General features: G+C 40.5%; 1 protein-coding gene across 1 annotated transcript in view; it reads right to left on the reverse strand.

Annotated features, from left to right (window-relative positions):
- Positions 1-18,541, reverse strand: part of LOC127416019 (mediator of RNA polymerase II transcription subunit 23-like) — a 119,309-nt gene that overhangs the window by 21,042 nt on the left and 79,726 nt on the right. Inside the window, exons 14-19 of the mRNA XM_051655090.1 lie at positions 18,265-18,445; positions 7,268-7,438; positions 4,479-4,695; positions 2,711-2,947; positions 2,115-2,280; positions 1,772-1,844 (exon numbers count right to left, since the gene is read on the reverse strand). Coding sequence (XP_051511050.1) covers positions 1,772-1,844; positions 2,115-2,280; positions 2,711-2,947; positions 4,479-4,695; positions 7,268-7,438; positions 18,265-18,445 — 1,045 coding nt within the window. The remainder of the gene's footprint in view (positions 1-1,771; positions 1,845-2,114; positions 2,281-2,710; positions 2,948-4,478; positions 4,696-7,267; positions 7,439-18,264; positions 18,446-18,541) is intronic.

Below are 18,541 nucleotides of genomic sequence, written 5' to 3' on the forward strand. Positions count from 1 at the left end.
AGATTACATTTCAATAAGTTACCAAAGATTTTATTTTATTATTGTGCATTCGGTCTCAGACATTTGGCTCATTGGTCGCTTCCACCTGAGAGAGCCCCTCCCTGGTTTTGTATTGAACAGGAAGTTCTTGCCCCTGTTTTACCATTGCAAAGCCTTTGTATCAAACTAATCTGAGAAGTTAAGTTACACCCCGTTATCTCGCATTTGCACTCGGTATGGACAAAAGTGTCCAGAGTGTTTAATTCTGACATTTATTTAAATGTTGCTTCGAGCATATGTCTGAACCCTAAATTACATATTAATAAGTGCCCTTTCTGTTGGTCAGAGTGGATTGTGAGGGGGGTTACTACGCTTGGTGACCTATTTGAGAGTGGAGTGTTGAGATCCTTTGAAAATTTGGATCAACATTTTGGGATTCCCAGATCTCAGTTCTTTAGGTATTTACAGCTGTACCATCTGGTCTGTACTATTTTTGGGAGTAGCATACACCCCCCTAAAGCGGCAGATACTCTGGGAGTGGTGATTACTGCTTTTGGAAAAGGTCACGAGGCATCAGTGTATTACTCCCTGCTAATTCAGAGTCTGGGGGATGGAGCTTCATCTTCTCTCAAGAGATTATGGGAGAAAGATTTAAACTTGGTATTGGAGGAGGGAGTGTGGGCTAGGATTCTAAAAAACATCAGGTCTGCATCTAGAGATGCAAGGGTGCTTAAGCAATTCAAGATTTTACATAGATTCTATTGGACCCCCTCTAGGTTGTATAGGCTTGGTCTTAAATCAGAAGATGGAGACACAACATATGTGGTGGTGTGTTAAGATCAAAGAATTTTGGTTGAAGGTTCAGAGTTTTGTGTGTGACGTATTGGGCACTCAAATTTCATTTTGCCCCAGACTCTGTATTTTAGGCGATGGGGCGGTCATCAATATTGGGAATAAACACATAAAAAATTGGGTTCTAACCAGTGTTATGATCACGAGACAAGTCGTTTTAAGGGGCTGGAAGTCGGCTGGAGCGCCCCCATTTCAGGAGTTGTACATGGAGATGGGGAGGGTGGCGGCCTTCTAGAAGACTGGGGAACTTGGATGCGTTTGTTGGGAAATGGGGCAACTATTTGGTGTTCTTGGAGGGCTCTCGGGGAGGGGAAGTGGAGAGAGAGGTATAGTTATAAATGTGTGTGATTATTATTATTATTTTATTTTTTATTTTTTTGTATATACTCATGTGTGACCACAGGAATGTTTGTTGGGGGTCAGTGTGGGGTCGGGGAATGGGAGGGGTAATAGTGGAGGTTAAATGTTGATTCTGTGAATATATGTTTTGCTTTTCTTTGTTTATTGTATGAATCAATAAAAATAAAAAAAATGTAATCACAAAAAAGAAAGAAACGAAAGAGTGAAAGAAAAGAAAGAAAATTGTGAAATAAAGAAACGAAAGAGTGAAAGAAAGAGTGAAAAATGTGAAAGTGTAAAAGAAAGAAAGAGTGATAGAAAGAAAAGAGCGAAATAAAGAAATGAAAGAGTGAAAGAAAAAAGAGTGAAAGAAATGAGAGTGAAAGAAAAGAAAGAAAAGAGTGAAATAAAGAAATGAAAGAGTGAAAGAAAAGAAAAAAGAGTGAAAGAAATGAAAGAGTGAAAGAAAAGAAAGAGTGAAAGAAATGAAAGACTGAAAGAAAAGAAAGAAAAGAGTGAAATAAAGAAATGAAAGAGTGAAAGAAAAGAAAGAGAGAAAGAAAGAGTGAAATATATAAAGAAAGAAAGAAAGGGTCCATACAGGTAGGGCAGTGATGACGAGTCCAATAGCATTCATCCAGGCTGTGATGTGTTCTCGAGGAACCAGCGGCTGACTGTAAAACACAACACCATAAAAACACATTTACTCAAACCATGACCGCAGCAACAATTCAGACAAATTTCATTCTTCGAAAGTGTATTACTTTTCACGGTATGGAAAAATAGTAGCTTTCCTTCTGTAGCTTTAGATTGATAACAGGAATCTAGAAATCAGCACAGCAATATATCAAATTGTTTCAGTATATTCAGTTGCATCCCTTCACCAAATCCTTAACCCTCATGATATTGGTCTTAATAACACTGTTATTGTGATGAACTCTGACCTCTTGAGCACTACATTGAGCAGGGCATTCCCCACATCTTTCCCTGGCACAGCGAGAGCCATGAGCTCCACACAGGTGACGTGCAGCGCGTGAGCAGCGGGGTTTGGAAACTCATTAAAGCGCCAGTCGCAGTTGGGGAACGGTCCTGGAGATTTACCTGCCATGGGTGATGGCAGTTAAGAAATAGCATCTTGACTAGACAGGCGGGGTGGGGCATTCTCTCGCTAGAGAGCATTTGATTGGACAAACATTTGGATACACCAATAAGTGCAAGATGAAGCCATTAATATTTTAAGCCTGTTTTCCAGGAAGAGAAAGACCGTAAATTTTACATGCGTATCTGCTACATAAAGTTACATTATGCCACAAATGCTGTTGCTTGAGCTTAACTTGTATTGAACCTGTAAAATACCTTTAAGGATTTCTGACCATTTTGTATGTTGTTTCTGGAGTATGTGCAATACGCCGACTACTAGGTAACTGCTCCAGTGATTAGCGTCACTTCTAAGCACTTTTTAGCAGGACTCCTGGATCACAACAACTAGACAAGTACATGTGTGTTATTCAGAAAACAGAGCTGACTCGGTAAAGGATATTGTCTACAAGTCGTCCGATGAGTTTGCAGTAGTAGGTGTCGTCAGGGATCCAGATGCTGTCTTCTCTGGGGTTCATTCCACACTTTAGGTACGTCTCGCTGAGACACCAGCCAGGTGTGCGGTTGTCCTTGAGGGAGCTCATGATGGCGTGCACCAGCTTCCTCTTTAGGTTGGTGCGATCTCGCAGGTGCCTCTCATAGTAGTGAAGAGTGTTGTACAGGTATGTCACTGGCCGGTCTACATGTAAAGGGTAAGGATTTCCATTAACACAAACAAAGCACACAGCCTTGGGCCTTCTTAACTACACTTAACTACATTTTTCAGTGGCATGACAGTAGTTCAGATATTTCCACAATAATGTATCTTTTCCAGTAACAAACAACATTTTCCAGCAAGTAACACTGTGGCATCACAAAACGCTTTATTTGTCACATTGTGAACACACATGTGTAATCAAAACACTCACCTGAACCGTCCTCTCTCATATAGCGCTGGGGAAACTAAATCATTTTAGTGAATCAATGTTCATGTAAATGGACTGGTTAAAATAAACAACTCCCTTATATTTAGAGTTGGGAATTTCTGATTCACTTGAGCCTCGTGCAGCCTTAAAGGGACTTTAAGGTCACCCCTTCCTTTTTAAGTGAAAAATTTAGTTAACTGCAGCTGTTTATTACTACTGTATATCATTGTTATATAAAATAGGGTGTTTATTAATGTTAAAGTTTATATTAAGTGTAAATTTATATTCTGAATTGAATGCTCATCCTAATTGTTTAAGGTCACCCTTATCCAGTATACATTTAAGGTGATATTAAATAATAATGGCATCATCCAATTGTTATGCATCTAAAATATTTTCTTCTTAAAATAGCTTCAATGTACAGTAGTGAGCTACTTTTAGTTAGTAGCTTGTAGTGTAGTTAAATACTTTTTTAAAGCACAGCTTGACTGTAGTTTAATTACATTAAGTCATGAGTAGTTTGGGAAGTGTACATTAGAAGTTTTAGTAGTTTGGGACACAACATTGTGCAGCTTACACACTCAGCAGATCTGTTCCAAAACCTAATGAACATCCTCCAGAGGCAACATTTTAAGACATCATGGGTGCGCTCCCGATGCAAAGGCTGTTCCAAAAGGTAGGCATCTTAATTACGCTGCCTCTTAAGATATCTCGTTTTGCCCAGATTCTAAGGTATCATCGTATGTATGCTTACCCAGGTAGGCGATCCCAGGATGCACCGTGATAAGCTCAGCGGAAAAATAAATCCAAGCGAGAGAAATTTGGATGATAAATATACTTATAATCCATTCAATACTGAAAAGTCTCAATAAATAACAGTTTAACATGAAAAACAAACATACAAATATTTTACACAAAAAGTGCGTGTGCTGTGAGTATTTGTGCTCATTAAACCATCGCGTAGTTTCCCTCGTGTCACCTGTATTGAAATCAGTTGAGTCGAGTCCTGTGTGCTGCACGTGAGGAGCGCAATTTGAATGATGCGTGGAGCTGCCACCTCTGTACCAAATCGGCCTCTTATGAGGCTTCATTTCAGTTAGGATGCTGCCATAGAAGACAGCTGCCTATGTAGGCAGGAGACAGTGAAGTAGTTCACTAAGTTTTGGTACAGACCCAATGTGTATGCTGAAAGCTGTTAATATGAGCGATGAAGTCAACACATGCTGCTCGTGCATCGCAGAATGTGTGAATCAACTTTCCCAGCTGTGTGCTTTACAGCTATATGTGGCACATCACACATCTCACCATGAAATTTGTAGAGCCCCCCCAGATGATCCAGAAGAGTCTCCAGAGATTTCGACACAGGCAGCAGCTCCAGGAAGCGATGGATGACGATGTCAAACACAGGTAGGAATCGCAGACACACGTTACCGAAGTAGATAGGCAGGTACTGTGACTGCAGCTGGATGGGGGGGTTCACCTGCTCTGCCAGACCCTCAAAGTACAGCTTCTCTGGATACTTCTGTAGGTGACCGAGACATGGAGGATACCATTTCAAAGTTCAACTCTTACCAGTGAGGGATGGTCATGATAGTCAAGTCGATTAGTGAGGTCAGCTAGTTTACCTCCATTTTTGTTCTGTGTCTTTTTTATTATATTTTCACCAGTTGTGTTTTAATTAGCAGGATGACAGCTGACAATGATGTTCGTCACCTGTTATTGAAATATAATCTTGACAAACAGTTTTGGAGAAGTCTGTCTTATCCCAATCAAGATTGGAGCTGTACTTCCATGAAGGGAACCAAGGCACTACCTAGATGACGGCCAAGTGGGTCGACTTGCTTCAAAAAGAACTTTGCAGCAACATTCTGATAAATGTCTGATTATCCTAAATATCCAGAATACATCCGTCCTCTAAAATCATATGTTGGCTTTTCTCTTAGTTTGAACAACATGGCCAGGGTCATCTGAGGTCAAACTGCACAGTGAATGATGTTGTGTTGGCCAATCAGCAAAGAGCTACACAAAAAACTAAATGTCACAGCAATTGGAGGTCAATCTGTACTTAAAAAGCCACAGAAAAATAAAGATGAGGAGTGCTAATAACTGTGTGCATATGACATTTCACACAAACATCAAGCCTGATATTGTAGTGAATATCTTGAACTGATATATATATATATATATATATATATATATATATATATATACACTATATTGCCAAAAGTATTCGCTCATCTGCCTTTAGACGCATATGAACTTAAGTGACATCCCATTCTTAATCCATAGGGTTTAATATGATGTCGGCCCACCCTTTGCAGCTATAACAGCTTCAACGCTTCTGGGAAGGCTTTCCACAAGGTTTAGGAGTGTGTTTATGGGAATTTTTGACCATTCTTCCAGAAGCGCATTTGTGAGGTTAGACACTGATGTTGGACGAGAAGACCTGGCTCGCAGTCTTCACTCTAATTCATCCCAAAGGTGCTCTATCGGGTTGAGGTCAGGACTCTGTGCAGGCCGGTCAAGTTCTTCCACACCAAACTCGCTCATCCATGTCTTTATGGACCTTGCTTTGTGCACTGGTGCGCAGTCATGTTGGAACAGGAAGGGGCCATCCCCAAACTGTTCCCACAAAGTTGGGAGCATGGAATTGTCCAGAATCCCTTGGTATGCTGAAGCATTCAGAGTTCCTTTCACTGGAACTAAGGGGCCAAGCCCAGCTCCTGAAAAACAACCCCACACCATAATCCCCCCTCCACCAAACTTCACAGTTGGCACAATGCAGTAAGACAAGTACCGTTCTCCTGGCAACCGCCAAACTCAGACTCGTCCATCAGATTGCCAGATGGAGAAGCGTGATTCGTCACTCCAGAGAACGCGTCTCCACTGCTCTAGAGTCCAGTGGCGGCGTGCTTTACACCACTGCATCAGATGCTTTGCATTGCACTTGGTAATGTATGGCTTGGATGCAGCTGCTCGGCCATGGAAACCCATTCCATGAAGCTCTCTACGCACTGTTCTTGAGCTAATCAGAAGGCCACATGAACTTTGGAGGTCTGTAGCGATTGACTCTGCAGAAAGTTGGCGACCTCTGCGCACTATGCGCCTCAGCATCCGCTGACCCCGCTCTGTCATTTTACGTGGCCTACCACTTCGTGGCTGAGTTGCTGTCATTCCCAATCGCTTCCACTTTGTTATAATACCACTGACAGTTGACTGTGGAATATTTAGTAGCGAGGAAATTTCACGACTGGACTTGTTGCACAGGTGGCATCCTATCACAGTACCACGCTGGAATTCACTGAGCTCCTGAGAGTGGCCCATTCTTTCACAAATGTTTGTAGAAGCAGTCTGCATGCCTAGGTGCTTCATTTTATACATCTGTGGCCATGGAAGTGATTGGAACACCTGAATTCAATTATTTGAATGGGTGAGCGAATACTTTTGGCAATATAGTGTATATATATATATATATATAATTTTTTTTCATCTCTAAAGGTAAAAACTAGTCAGTATTAAACACAAATCCATATCTATCCTGGAAGAGGACTGGAGGGGTGTGCAACTATAAACCGTTTGAGAAATGCTAACCATCACTGGAGTAGCCAGCATTTAGTGTGTGACTGCTGAACTAAATATATTTTATAAAGTACAAATGCATATTTACAGGGACAGAGAAGTAGTATGGTGATGACGAAAGTCAATGGATGAAGACACAAAATCCACAGCACCACAGTAAAGTCATAACATAAGATATGAGAAGCACATTATTGGAAGGAGTCAAAGAAATTTTAAGAAAATAGCAGAAAATGTGAATAGACTTTGTGATCAAAGTAATAAAAATTATTTCACAGACAGATTATTAATTATGAATGGATGGAAAAGTCTTTTCACAATTTCTTCAGTGCTGTCTGTATAACCGTTCATGGAGAATGCTGCCAGTCTATTATTGTTGTATACTCATTCATTCATATAATCTATTTCAGATTTACCACCTCTAAACTAAACCGTCACAAGTCTGACTTGTGTGAAGCATTTACATTTAATTTATGTTAGTCTGATATATGCTGTTAGCGTGTACCATGTTGTGTTACCTTATGGTAGGTCATGTGTTTGGTGTGCCAGTCACTCTGTAGCCAGTGTTCTGGAGTGTTCTCTTTCACAAAATCACTCACACGGTTGCGGAAGTCATTTGGTTTGAGAAGCAGGAGTTGAATGATGAAGTAACACACCTGAGCCTCGTTGCCCTCGTGACTCCTCATCGCCTGCATGAAAAACACAAACACAAATAATCACAATGTTCAGTGCAATCCAGATGCAGAGGTTCGTCAGCTTTGCTTTGTAATTACAACCACGTTTGACAGTCCCTCCAGGATATTGCAATGCAAATTCAACCACTTTCTGCATTATTTGCAGTAGCTTGCAATTTTATATTATTTCAGCTATTTTTTCGCATAAACTGTGAATCTAAGGTAATCCGGTACATTTTCTCTATGTCTGATAGCGTCAAAACAACAATCTCCAACTGCACAGCTACCATTCTGTCCCATATTTGCTGGGACATCCCGTATTTTGGCCGAAATGACGATGTCCCATACCAGATGCCTAGTGTCCCGTATTGTAGAGCCAAGAGGATTGAGGGGAATCCTGTTGAAGTCAAGATCGATGAAAGTCAGAGTTCATTTGAAGTGCTCACATATACATCAGAAAAGAGACACAAAAACATGGCGTTCATGTCAAATATTCAATTAAAATTAGAAAAATGTGATTAGACTTTAAAGTGCTCAATAATTGCAGTCATATTGTATAATCGCAGTAAGATCAAATGATCACTATCAGGCAATGTAATAATTGCAACAGGTCCAAGTATTAATATATCTGTGTTTTTAATTAACAGTTTTATTGTAGGTCTACTGTTTTAACCATAATAAAGTTTGCATGCATTGTTTGAGGCAGACATTTTTAAAACAAAAATAATTAAGGGTCTCCCATTGAACTCGTATTAGCCATATCATGGGTTTCTCCTCACAAATGTATAGTATTCTTGTGTGTATTTATTATTTTTCCCTTGCAACAGCATATTCAGTTATATTGTTATAAAATATTTACAGGTAATTACACTTATACCGTCATTGACTGAAATGGCACACGTATACTCTGATTTCTGACTTTCATTGCAAAACAAAACAAAAAATATAGCAACAGCAAATTCAGTCATTTTTGGCTGCAATTATCAAGAAAAAATGTAAGTAAAAAGTGAGTAAATGGTGGATATCTAGACTTAAAGCCACAATAGAAACTCTTATTATTATTATTATTTTTATTTATTTTTTTCTCCCCAATTTGGAATGGTTCTCGTGGTGGTGTAGTGACTCGCCTCAATCCGGGTGACGGAGGACGAATCTCAGTTGCCTCTGCGTCTGAGACTGTCAATCCGCACATCTTATCACGTGGCTTGTTGAGCGCGTTACCGCAGAGACGTAGCGTGTGTGGAGGCTTCACGCTATTCTCCGCGGCATCCACGCACAACTCACCACGCACCTAACTGAGAGCGAAAACCGCATTATAGCGACCACGAGGAGGTTACCCCATGTGACTCTACCCTCCCTAGCAACCGGGCCAATTTGGTTGCTTACGAGACCTGGCTGGAGTCATTCAGCACACCCTGGATTCAAACTCGTGACTCCAGGGGTGGTAGTCAGCGTCTTTACTTGCTGAGATACCCAGGCCCCCCACAATAGAAACTCTTGATATCTTTAAAAGATTTGATGTCACTAACCTGGCAAGCTCTGGCAAAACCAGTAATTATTATTTTAAACTCAAACCGGTCCCACCAGGATTTTGCTGCACTTTTTCTTAATGATTGCAGCCCAAATTAACAGAATTTGCTGTGGCTTTATTCAAAAATGTTTATGCCTTTTGCACTGTTTTTTGCTTTGTTTCACTAACAGGTTAATTACCTCACTCAAACATACTATACAGTCTATTAGACATGAATCACTACATCCAAAACATAAATGGAATATCTAAATTAAACTTTAACATAAATTCATGTGTAATATGTCTGATACATGTTTAAATAAATAGTTCATAAATATATCAATATACTTAAATATAAAAGTTTGGTTACAGTTTCATACATGTTTTTGTCGTTTTGCACATTATCGTCAACTAAAATGTTATTTTTGTCAACTAAAGTTATATGCCATTTTTAGTTTACTAAAATTAATGAATATGACATGATGAAATACTGACTACATTTAAAGGACTTTTTTTTTTAAATTACAAAATATAAAAAACAAAAATAATGTGTGTGGCTGCATAAGACTAATACAGGTATAAAAACAAGAGCTGCTCAAAGTGCAATATGCAGACAGGGTTGAAAAGCACAAAAGCGCAGTGGGTCACTGTGCACTGCAGGCTGGGGTCCGTGTCAGTTGTCACTGATCGATCAGATTGATAAATGGAGCATGCACAGGACAGCAGGAAGCTCATTGATCAGGCGCTGCAAGGGCCATCCCTCTGGGCTGTTTATAGTACAAATACATCAGAGCAGAGCTTCTGTTAACCTCTGACACATGGATGGTGTTTCACATATAAGTATTTGTCCCCATCCTGATTTCTTCTGTTTTTGTGTATATCTCATACTAAATTGTTTCAAAAATTCAAACAAAATCTAATATAAAACAAAGACAATCTGAGGAAACACAAAATACAGTTTTTAAATGATAATGTTTTTTTATCGAAGCAAAAAAATTATCCAATAACAACTGGGCCTGTGTGAAAATGTATTTGCCTCCTTAGTTACTAAATCCCCAAATCAATGAAACTGCATTAATAATGGGGTTCAGCTGGACTAGACACATCCAGACCTCATTACTGCCAGACCTGTTCAATCAAATCAACACCTAATTTCAACTTTTGTTGGCTAAAAGGTCTCACCCAGTAGCACACTATGCCAAGGTCATAGAAAAAGGTGATTGAAATACATCAGTCTGGAAAGGGTTACAAAGCTATTTCAAAGACTCTGAGACTCCAAAGAACCACAGTGGAGAAAAATTAGCACAGTAGTGAACCTTCCCAGAAGTGGCCAACCTTTCAAAATTCCTCCAAGAGCACAACGACGACTTGTCCAGGAAATCACAACAAAGGACAACATCCAAGGAACTGCAGGCCTCTCTCGCATCAATAAAGCTCATTGTTCATGACTCCACTATCAGAAAGACAGTGGGAAAAATGCCATCCATAGAAGAGTGGCGAGGTGAAAACCACTGCTAACCCAGAAGAACATTAATGCTCGTCTGAATTTTAACAAAACACACCTCGATGCTCCTCAAAGCTTTTGGAAGAATATTCTGTGGACTGATGAGTCGAAAGTGGAACTGTTTGGAAGACAGGGGTCCCGTTACATCTGACATAAATCAAACACAGAATTCCACAAAAAGAATTATACCTACGGTCAAGCATGGAGGTGGTAGTGTGATGGTGTGAGGATGCTTTGCTGCTTCAGGGTGACTTGCAATAATTGAGGGAAACATGAATTCTGTTCTCTACCAGAAAATCCTAAAGGAGAACGTCCGGTCATCAGTCCATGAGTTGAAGCTCAAGCGCAACTGGATTATGCAACAAGACAATGATCCATAGCATAGGAGGAAGTCCACATTTTAATGGCTCAAAAGAAGCTAAATTAAAGTTTTGGAGTGGCCTAGTCAAAGTCCTGACTTGAACCTGATTGAGATACTGTGGCAGGACCTTAAACAGGCAGTTCATTGTATCTGATTAGCTGTAACCAATCAAGCGATCTGCCTAGGTCGGACCGCGATTGCCAAGCACACGACTGGCTGCTGCTGTAATCAAGGGTGTAAGTGTCCTTAACCGTTGACGTTGTTTCACAATGCGCAGCTGCCGGCAGTGGCAAAACTATACAAATGTGTATTTGACTCCTATCCCGAGTCCTGATCGTTATCATGTTTTCATACATGTAACAAAAACCTTGCTAGCAACACAGTCAAACTGTTTTGTTATACTAAAATATTTTTCAGGACAAATAATTATTTTCCAGGACATTTAGGTATTTTTCTAATTTTCCATAACTTTTCCATGACTGGAAAACTGCATTTCAAAATTCCAGGTTTTCCAGGACACGTGGGAACCCTGTTTAAGCTAGAACAACTCCATTGAGAGGTTTATATAATCACACTGAATTAAGCTGTTAAATCAAAAGCCTTTTTTTTATATATATAAAAATTGTGTTCTTTTAAAATCAAAGTACAAACATTTGCTGGAATTTTTGTATTTAAGCATGGTTGATCCTGCTTTGGCTTTGTCTGAACTATGTTTCTTAGCGGAGCAAAAAAACTAAACCTGACCATATTGTATCTGAAATGTAAGTTCCTCAATATCAACTTCTTATTATCAGAACTGTTGTATCAAAGCAATATCAGACTCACAAATGTATTGTATTGAATATCAATGCAGGTAATGCAGTTTGCGTGTAAATTGTCAGATGCAGTTCTTGGTCAAAATGCCAGCCTTGTCAAGATATCGATGTACTGTAAATAGTCCTTTTGTCTTAAGTGAACGTAAACAGGTGGGTGAAAAAAATGGATGTATGGCGAAATAGTACTTGAAGAATACTTCCCCTAGTTATAATTTAATTTGACAATAAGTATATTAACCTCGTGTGACCCCGCGTTCACATTTTGGCTTTGCTATACACAACGCATAATTTAAATGAATTAAAACTGACTGAATTTTGTTCGCAAGACTCTACACTGCCACTTAAGGGTTAAACTTCTGGTGCACCGAATCACGTGACACAACAACATGACGTCGATTTCCATGAAGCACTCCTATTACTCCCCCAAAAGTTGAAAAAACATGTTCGTTATTTTGAATAATTTTCAACATTAAAACATCTGTGGGTCATTTCTCTTCATTTTAATATAAATTTTTATAATTTATTTTGTTATCACTGAACAATACGATTCTATTCATTAACATTAATAAATGCATTCCTATATATTTACTGTGTATTTTCACATTGAGAATAAATGTATTCATGCAAAAGCTGAAAAATGTGTCTCTCAGAGGCTTTATATGGAGTTAGGATGAAAATAAGGTGCATTTCAAACTGTTCTGAGACCAGTGCAGACAGACAGCACACTGGAGGTTAAGTCATTCACTAAATAGGGAGCAAGGGAGCATCATCTTATAATTCAGTTTCAGGCTGCAGATGATGTTTGGATCACTCAACATGTTTGACAGACATGTGACAATGATAATCAGTACATAGATTCAGAATTTATAATGTATCATTTTATTTTAACATGGTTAGCAGTGATTGGATGATGCTGGACATTACTTTGAATCAGAATGAATTATTCAGCTTTATAGAAAATCAGCTGTAATGCCTATAACATCTCAAAAACATGAATATCCAACGCTCCTGGACATAATAAACTATTTGAAAAAAATATGACTTTCTATAGCTTGATTTTATTTACAATTTCACAAATTAGTCCCACTGTCCACATATGTGGACATACATTTTTAGGAAAACTATTTGCTTCACTTACTGCTTCACTACTGAACTTTTTTAGTCAATGAGCTCATCACCACAAACAACCTGGATTTTATGTTTCTTAAATGAAACTTGGTTAGATAACAGCTCCAGTGCAACAGTTCTCAATGATTCCGCCCTTCCAAACATTACGTTCATGAGTGTCTGCAGAGCTGTCAGGAGAGGTGGAGGATTAGCTGTGTTAAAGATGACTCAATATTAAACAACTACAGACCAATTTCAAATCTTCCTTTCATAGGCAAAAACATTGAAAATGTTGTTTTCAATCAGCTAAACAAATTCTTAAACTCAAATGGCTACTTGGACAATTTCCAGTCTGGTTTCTAACAGCATCACAGCACAGAGATGGTGCTCATAAAAATACTTAATGATATTCGGCTAAATACTGATTCAGGCAAAATATCAGTGCTGGTATTACTGGATCTCAGTGCTGCATTTGACATTGTTGACCAAAATATTTTCCTAGACAGATTGGAAAACTGGGTAGGGCTCTCTGGGATTGTCCTCAGCTTGTTCAGGTCATATCTAGAAGGGAGGGGTTACTATGTGAACATAGGCAACTATGAATCTGAGTGGACAACCATGACGTGTGGAGTCCCACAAGGCTCAATTCTTGCACCAATCCTGTTCAACCTGTATATGCTCCCACTAGGCCAAATTATGAAAAAGAACCAAACTACATACCATAGTTATGCAGACGATACCCAGATATATCTAGCCCTATTGCCAAATGACTACAGACCCATAGACACTCTGTGCCAGTGCATTGATGAAATTAATAGTTGGATGTGCCAAAACTACCTTCAATTCAACAAAGACAAGACAGAGGTCATTGTATCTCAAATCAAATCAAATCACTTTTATTGTCACACAAACATATACACAAGTGCAATAGTGTGTGAAATTTTTGGGTGCAGTTCCGAGCAACATAGCAGTTGTGAAAGTGATGAGACATATACCAGTTTACAATAAACATCAGATTAACACAACACAATTAAAGTCTAATATACACATAATTACACACAACACAATATACAAATAATAACATACACTGTACAGTATACAATACACACAATACAATAAAAAAAAAAGTATATATAGTATATATAGAATGTACAGTAGATTGTATTGTACTGTACTGACATTCAGGCTGTCGGTTGATAGTAAGTTGTTAAGAGAGAATATGATATAATAATAATATAATTTATGACAGTCCGATGTGAGATATAAGAGTAAGACTAATAAAGTGCAGTGCTGATGTATTTTGATCGTGGGAGATCAAGAGTTCAAAAGTTTGATTGCTTGGGGGAAGAAGCTCTCATGAAGTCGGCTGGTGCGGGTCCTGATGCTGCGATACCGCCTGCCTGAGGGTAGCAGTGAGTACAGCCCATGGCTCGGGTGGCTGGAGTCTCTGATGATCCTCCAAGCTTTTTTCACACACCGCCTGGTATATATGTCCTGGAGGGAGGGAAGCTCACCTCCGATGATGTGTCTGGCAGTTCGCACCACCCTTTGCAGGGCTTTGAGGTTGTGGGTGGTGCTATTGCCGTACCAGGCAGAGATGAAGCCAGTCAGGATGCTCTCTACAGTGCAGGTGTAAAACCGTGTGAGGATGTGGCGGTTTATTCCAAACTTCCTCAGCCATCTCAGGAAGAATAGGCGCTGATGAGCCTTCTTCATAACGGCTTCAATGTGGACAGACCATGTGAGTTCCTCAGTGATGTGGACACCCAGGAACTTGAAGCTGCTGACTCTCTCCACTGGTGATCCATTGATGGTGATGGGTTCTCTGTCTTTTCTTCTGAAGTCCACCACAAGCTACTTTGTCTTACTGATGTTGAGGGAGAGGTTGTGCTCCTGACACCAGAGTGTGTCAGAGTGTGCACCTCCTCTCTGTAGGCTGTTTCATCATTGTCAGTGATCAGACCCACCCACCGTCGTGTCATCAGCAAACTTAATGATGGCACTGGGGCTATGTGTTGCCACACAGTCATGTGTGTACAGAGAATACAAGAGTGGGCTGAGAACACAGCCCTGCAGGGCTCCAGTGTTGAGGGTCAGTGATGAGGATATGTTGCTGCCTATTCTAACCACCTGGTGTCTGCTTGACAGGAAGTACAGGATCCAGCTGCACAGCGAACTGTTTAAGCCCAGAGCCCGAAGTTTCTCATCAAGCTTGGAGGGCACAATGGTGTTGAATGCTGAGCTGTAGTCTACAAACAGCATTCTCACATAAGTGTTCTTTTTTTCCAGGTGGGAGAGAGCAGTGTGTATTGTAGATGTAATGGCATCATCAGTTGAGCGGTTGTTGCGGTAAGCAAACTGCAATGGGTCAAGTGAGAGAGGCAGCACAGAGCAGATGTAATCTCTGATTAGTCTCTCAAAGCATTTGCTGATGATGGGGGTCAGAGCAACAGGACGCCAGTCATTTAAGCAAGTGATTTTGGATTGCTTTGGAACAGGCACAATGGTGGATGTTTTGAAGCATGTGGGGACTACAGACAAAGAGAGGGAAAGATTGAAAATGTCCGTAAAAACACCAGCCATTTGGTTCACGCACGCTCTGATGACGCGGCCCGGAATGCCGTCTGGACCCGTGGCTTTGCGGATATTCACCCGTCGGAAGGATCGGGTTACATCCGCTACAGAGACGGAGAGTGAACTAACCTCTGTAGCTTCGGCCGCGAGAGCTCTCTCCACGAAAGCGGTGTTATTTTCCTCAAAACGAGCATAAAAAGTATTTAGCTCATCCGGGAGAGAGGCAGCGGTGTTCATGGTGGAGTTTTTATTCCCTTTAAAGTCCGTGATGATATTAATTCCCTGCCACATGCTTCTAGAGTTGGTGGTGTTAAACTGTCCTTCAATCTTGTTCCTGTACTGACATTTTGCTGTTCGGCTTGCATAACTGGCTTGTTTATGCTCCTCTGCGTTCCCAGAATTAAAAGCGGAGGTCCGCACATTAAGTGCCCCGCGAACATCGCTATTAATCCATGGCTTCTGGTTCGGATAGATCCGTATTGTTTTGGTCGGAACGACGTCCTCTACGAACTTTCTGATGAAACACGTTACGATATCAGCGTAAAGCTCGATGTCTTCACCAGAGGCGGACCGGAACATCTCTCAGTCCGTGTGATCAAAACAGTCTTGTAGCATAGAGTCTGATTGGTCTGACCAGCACTGGATCGTTCTGAGGGCGGGTGCTTCCTGTTTCAGTTTCTGCCTGTAAGCGGGCAGAAGCAGAATGGAAGAGTGGTCCGATTTGCCAAATGGTGGGTGGGGGAGGGATTTGTAGCCATCCCGGAACGGAGAGTAGCAATGATCCAAAACCCGGTCCCCTCGTGTGTTAAAACTAATATGTTGGTGGTATTTTGGTGTGACTGATTTGAAACTGGCTTTGTTAAAGTCCCCGGTCACAATGAACACGGCCTCAGGGTGCACGGTTTCCTGCTTGCTTGTAATCCCGTACAGTTCCTTGAGTGCCCGGTCTGTGTCGGCTAGTGGCGGGATGTACACAGCTGTGATAATGACCGCTGTGAATTCCCTTGGTAGCCAGAATGGTCGACACAGAAGCCTGAGAAATTCCACATCAGGAGAGCAGAAAGACTTGATAGAATGTACGTTCCTCTGATCACACCAGGATTTGTTGATCATAAAACATACACCACCACCTCTGCTTTCACCTGAGAGGTCTTTCGCTCTGTCTGCTCAGTGCACGGAGAACCCCGCGGGTTCAATGGCTGAGTCTGCAATCTCCGCAGACATCCAAGTTTCTGTAAGGCAGATAATGCAGCAGTCCCTTGTCTCTCGTTGGAAAGAGATCCGCGCTTTCAGCTTGCAAAGCTTGTTATCCAGAGACTGAACATTTGCCAGTAGAATACTGGGTAGCGGGGGTCGATTTGCGTGGCGTCTTACTCTCATGAGAATGCCGGCTCTGTTTCCCCTTTTCCTCCTGCGTTTCCGCGGCCGGGCAGCCCAGACAAAGGGCTCCGCTGCCGTGTTTGTAAACAGCGGGTCTGCATTGAGGAATTTGAAGTCCGGTTTACGGTGTAATTGCTGAACCAAAGTCCAAAAGTGTTTGTCTGTCGTAGACAGTAAATCTGGCAACAAAGGTGAAATTCCCAACACATACCTTGACTCCAGGAGTCTAAAGACAAAAAATCAAGTAAGGAATCTTGGTGTCATTTAGGAGTCAGACCTTAGTTTCAGTTGTCACATCAAAGCAATAACGAAATCAACCTACTATTATTTTTTTTTAAATAGTGAGAATTAGATGTTTAGTATCCAGTCAAGACTTAGAGAAACTTGTTCATGCATTCATCACCAGTAGGGTGGACTACTGCAATGGACTTCTCACCGGGTTTCCCAAAAAGACCATTAGACATCATTCAAAATGCTGCTGCCAGGATTCTCACCCAAACAAAAAAAGACTGAGCATATTACTCCAGTCCTCAGGTTTTTACACTGGCTTCCAGTTACATTTAGAATTGATTTTAAAGTACTATTACTAGTTTATAAATCAGTCAATGGCCTAGGACCTAAATACATTGCAGATATGCTTGTTGAATATAAACCTCAGACCTCTCAGATCATTAGGATCAAGTCAGTTAGAAATACAGAGAGTTCACTCAAAACAAGGGGAGACAGCGTTTAGGTATTATGCTACATGCAGCTGGAACCAGCTTCCAGAAGAGGTGAGATGTGCCCCAACAGTAGCCACATTTAAATCCAGTCTGATAACACGTGTTTAACTGTGCATTTACTGACTGAACACTCTGCCACACTTACTGATTGCACTGAATCATTTTATTTCTGTATTCTTTTTCTGTTTTATTCATTTTTAATCATTTTTTAAATTCGTAAAAAATCTTTTTTTATTTATTTTTATTCTTGTTTCTTGTTCTTAACTGTTTTTAAAATTAATTTTGTATACATCTGGTATTTTCTTATCTTTTTTATGGAAAGCACTTTCAATTACCATCGTGCATGAAATGTGCTACATATAAATCAATTTGCCTCACCTAGAATTTTTATTTATTTATTTTTTGCTTGTTTATTATGTGCTACTAGTTAAAAATATCAAAAAGGGAAATGGAAAATGCACACAGAAGTCACGCTTGGGTCACAGGAGGTTAATATTTAACTTTTTTAAAAAGGAAGTGTTTGATGGCATTTTAGTTTTGCTGTGGTATCGAGAATTATGTAATTTTAACGGTTTTGGTATTGAAAACTGAAATTTTGGTGTCGTGACAAAATCTTGAGTACATACAGCTGTCACTGTGCTATAAAAAATAAACCTTCATCCAGTAAAATAAGCTTCAGTTTGTAGAGTTTTGTTGTGAGCCAATATTCACAAGGTCAAGTAAAAATACTGCAGAGCAATGAAGTGAGACATGTGCTGTGCCAAGCCGTCAGTCACATTCAAAATGGACAGGAAGAGGACAGTACGTGTGCTTTATGAAGACACCTACAACTGCAGGACACACTGAAAGACATGAGGAAAGAGCTCACCAGACACAGGATGAGTCTGTCCAGTGTCACAATGTTGTACTTCCACACCATGTCGTTCAGAATCTCGATACATTTATTCAGCTGCTGCCCGCCTGCTGACGTAGAGAACTCGTACACCAGGAAGTCGGCGAACGTCCGCACATGGGCCACCAATGCACGTGCCCCGATGCGCTCCAGAACCCTGCCAGACAAGACAGAGGGGAAGAAAACAAGAGAACAATTAATCATTTTAGCATGGAGCAGAAAACGTCTCTAAGGATGTTGTCACATTAGAGCG

This window comes from Myxocyprinus asiaticus, chromosome 25, assembly GCF_019703515.2.
Source record: "Myxocyprinus asiaticus isolate MX2 ecotype Aquarium Trade chromosome 25, UBuf_Myxa_2, whole genome shotgun sequence".
Lineage (NCBI taxonomy): Eukaryota > Metazoa > Chordata > Actinopteri > Cypriniformes > Catostomidae > Myxocyprinus > Myxocyprinus asiaticus.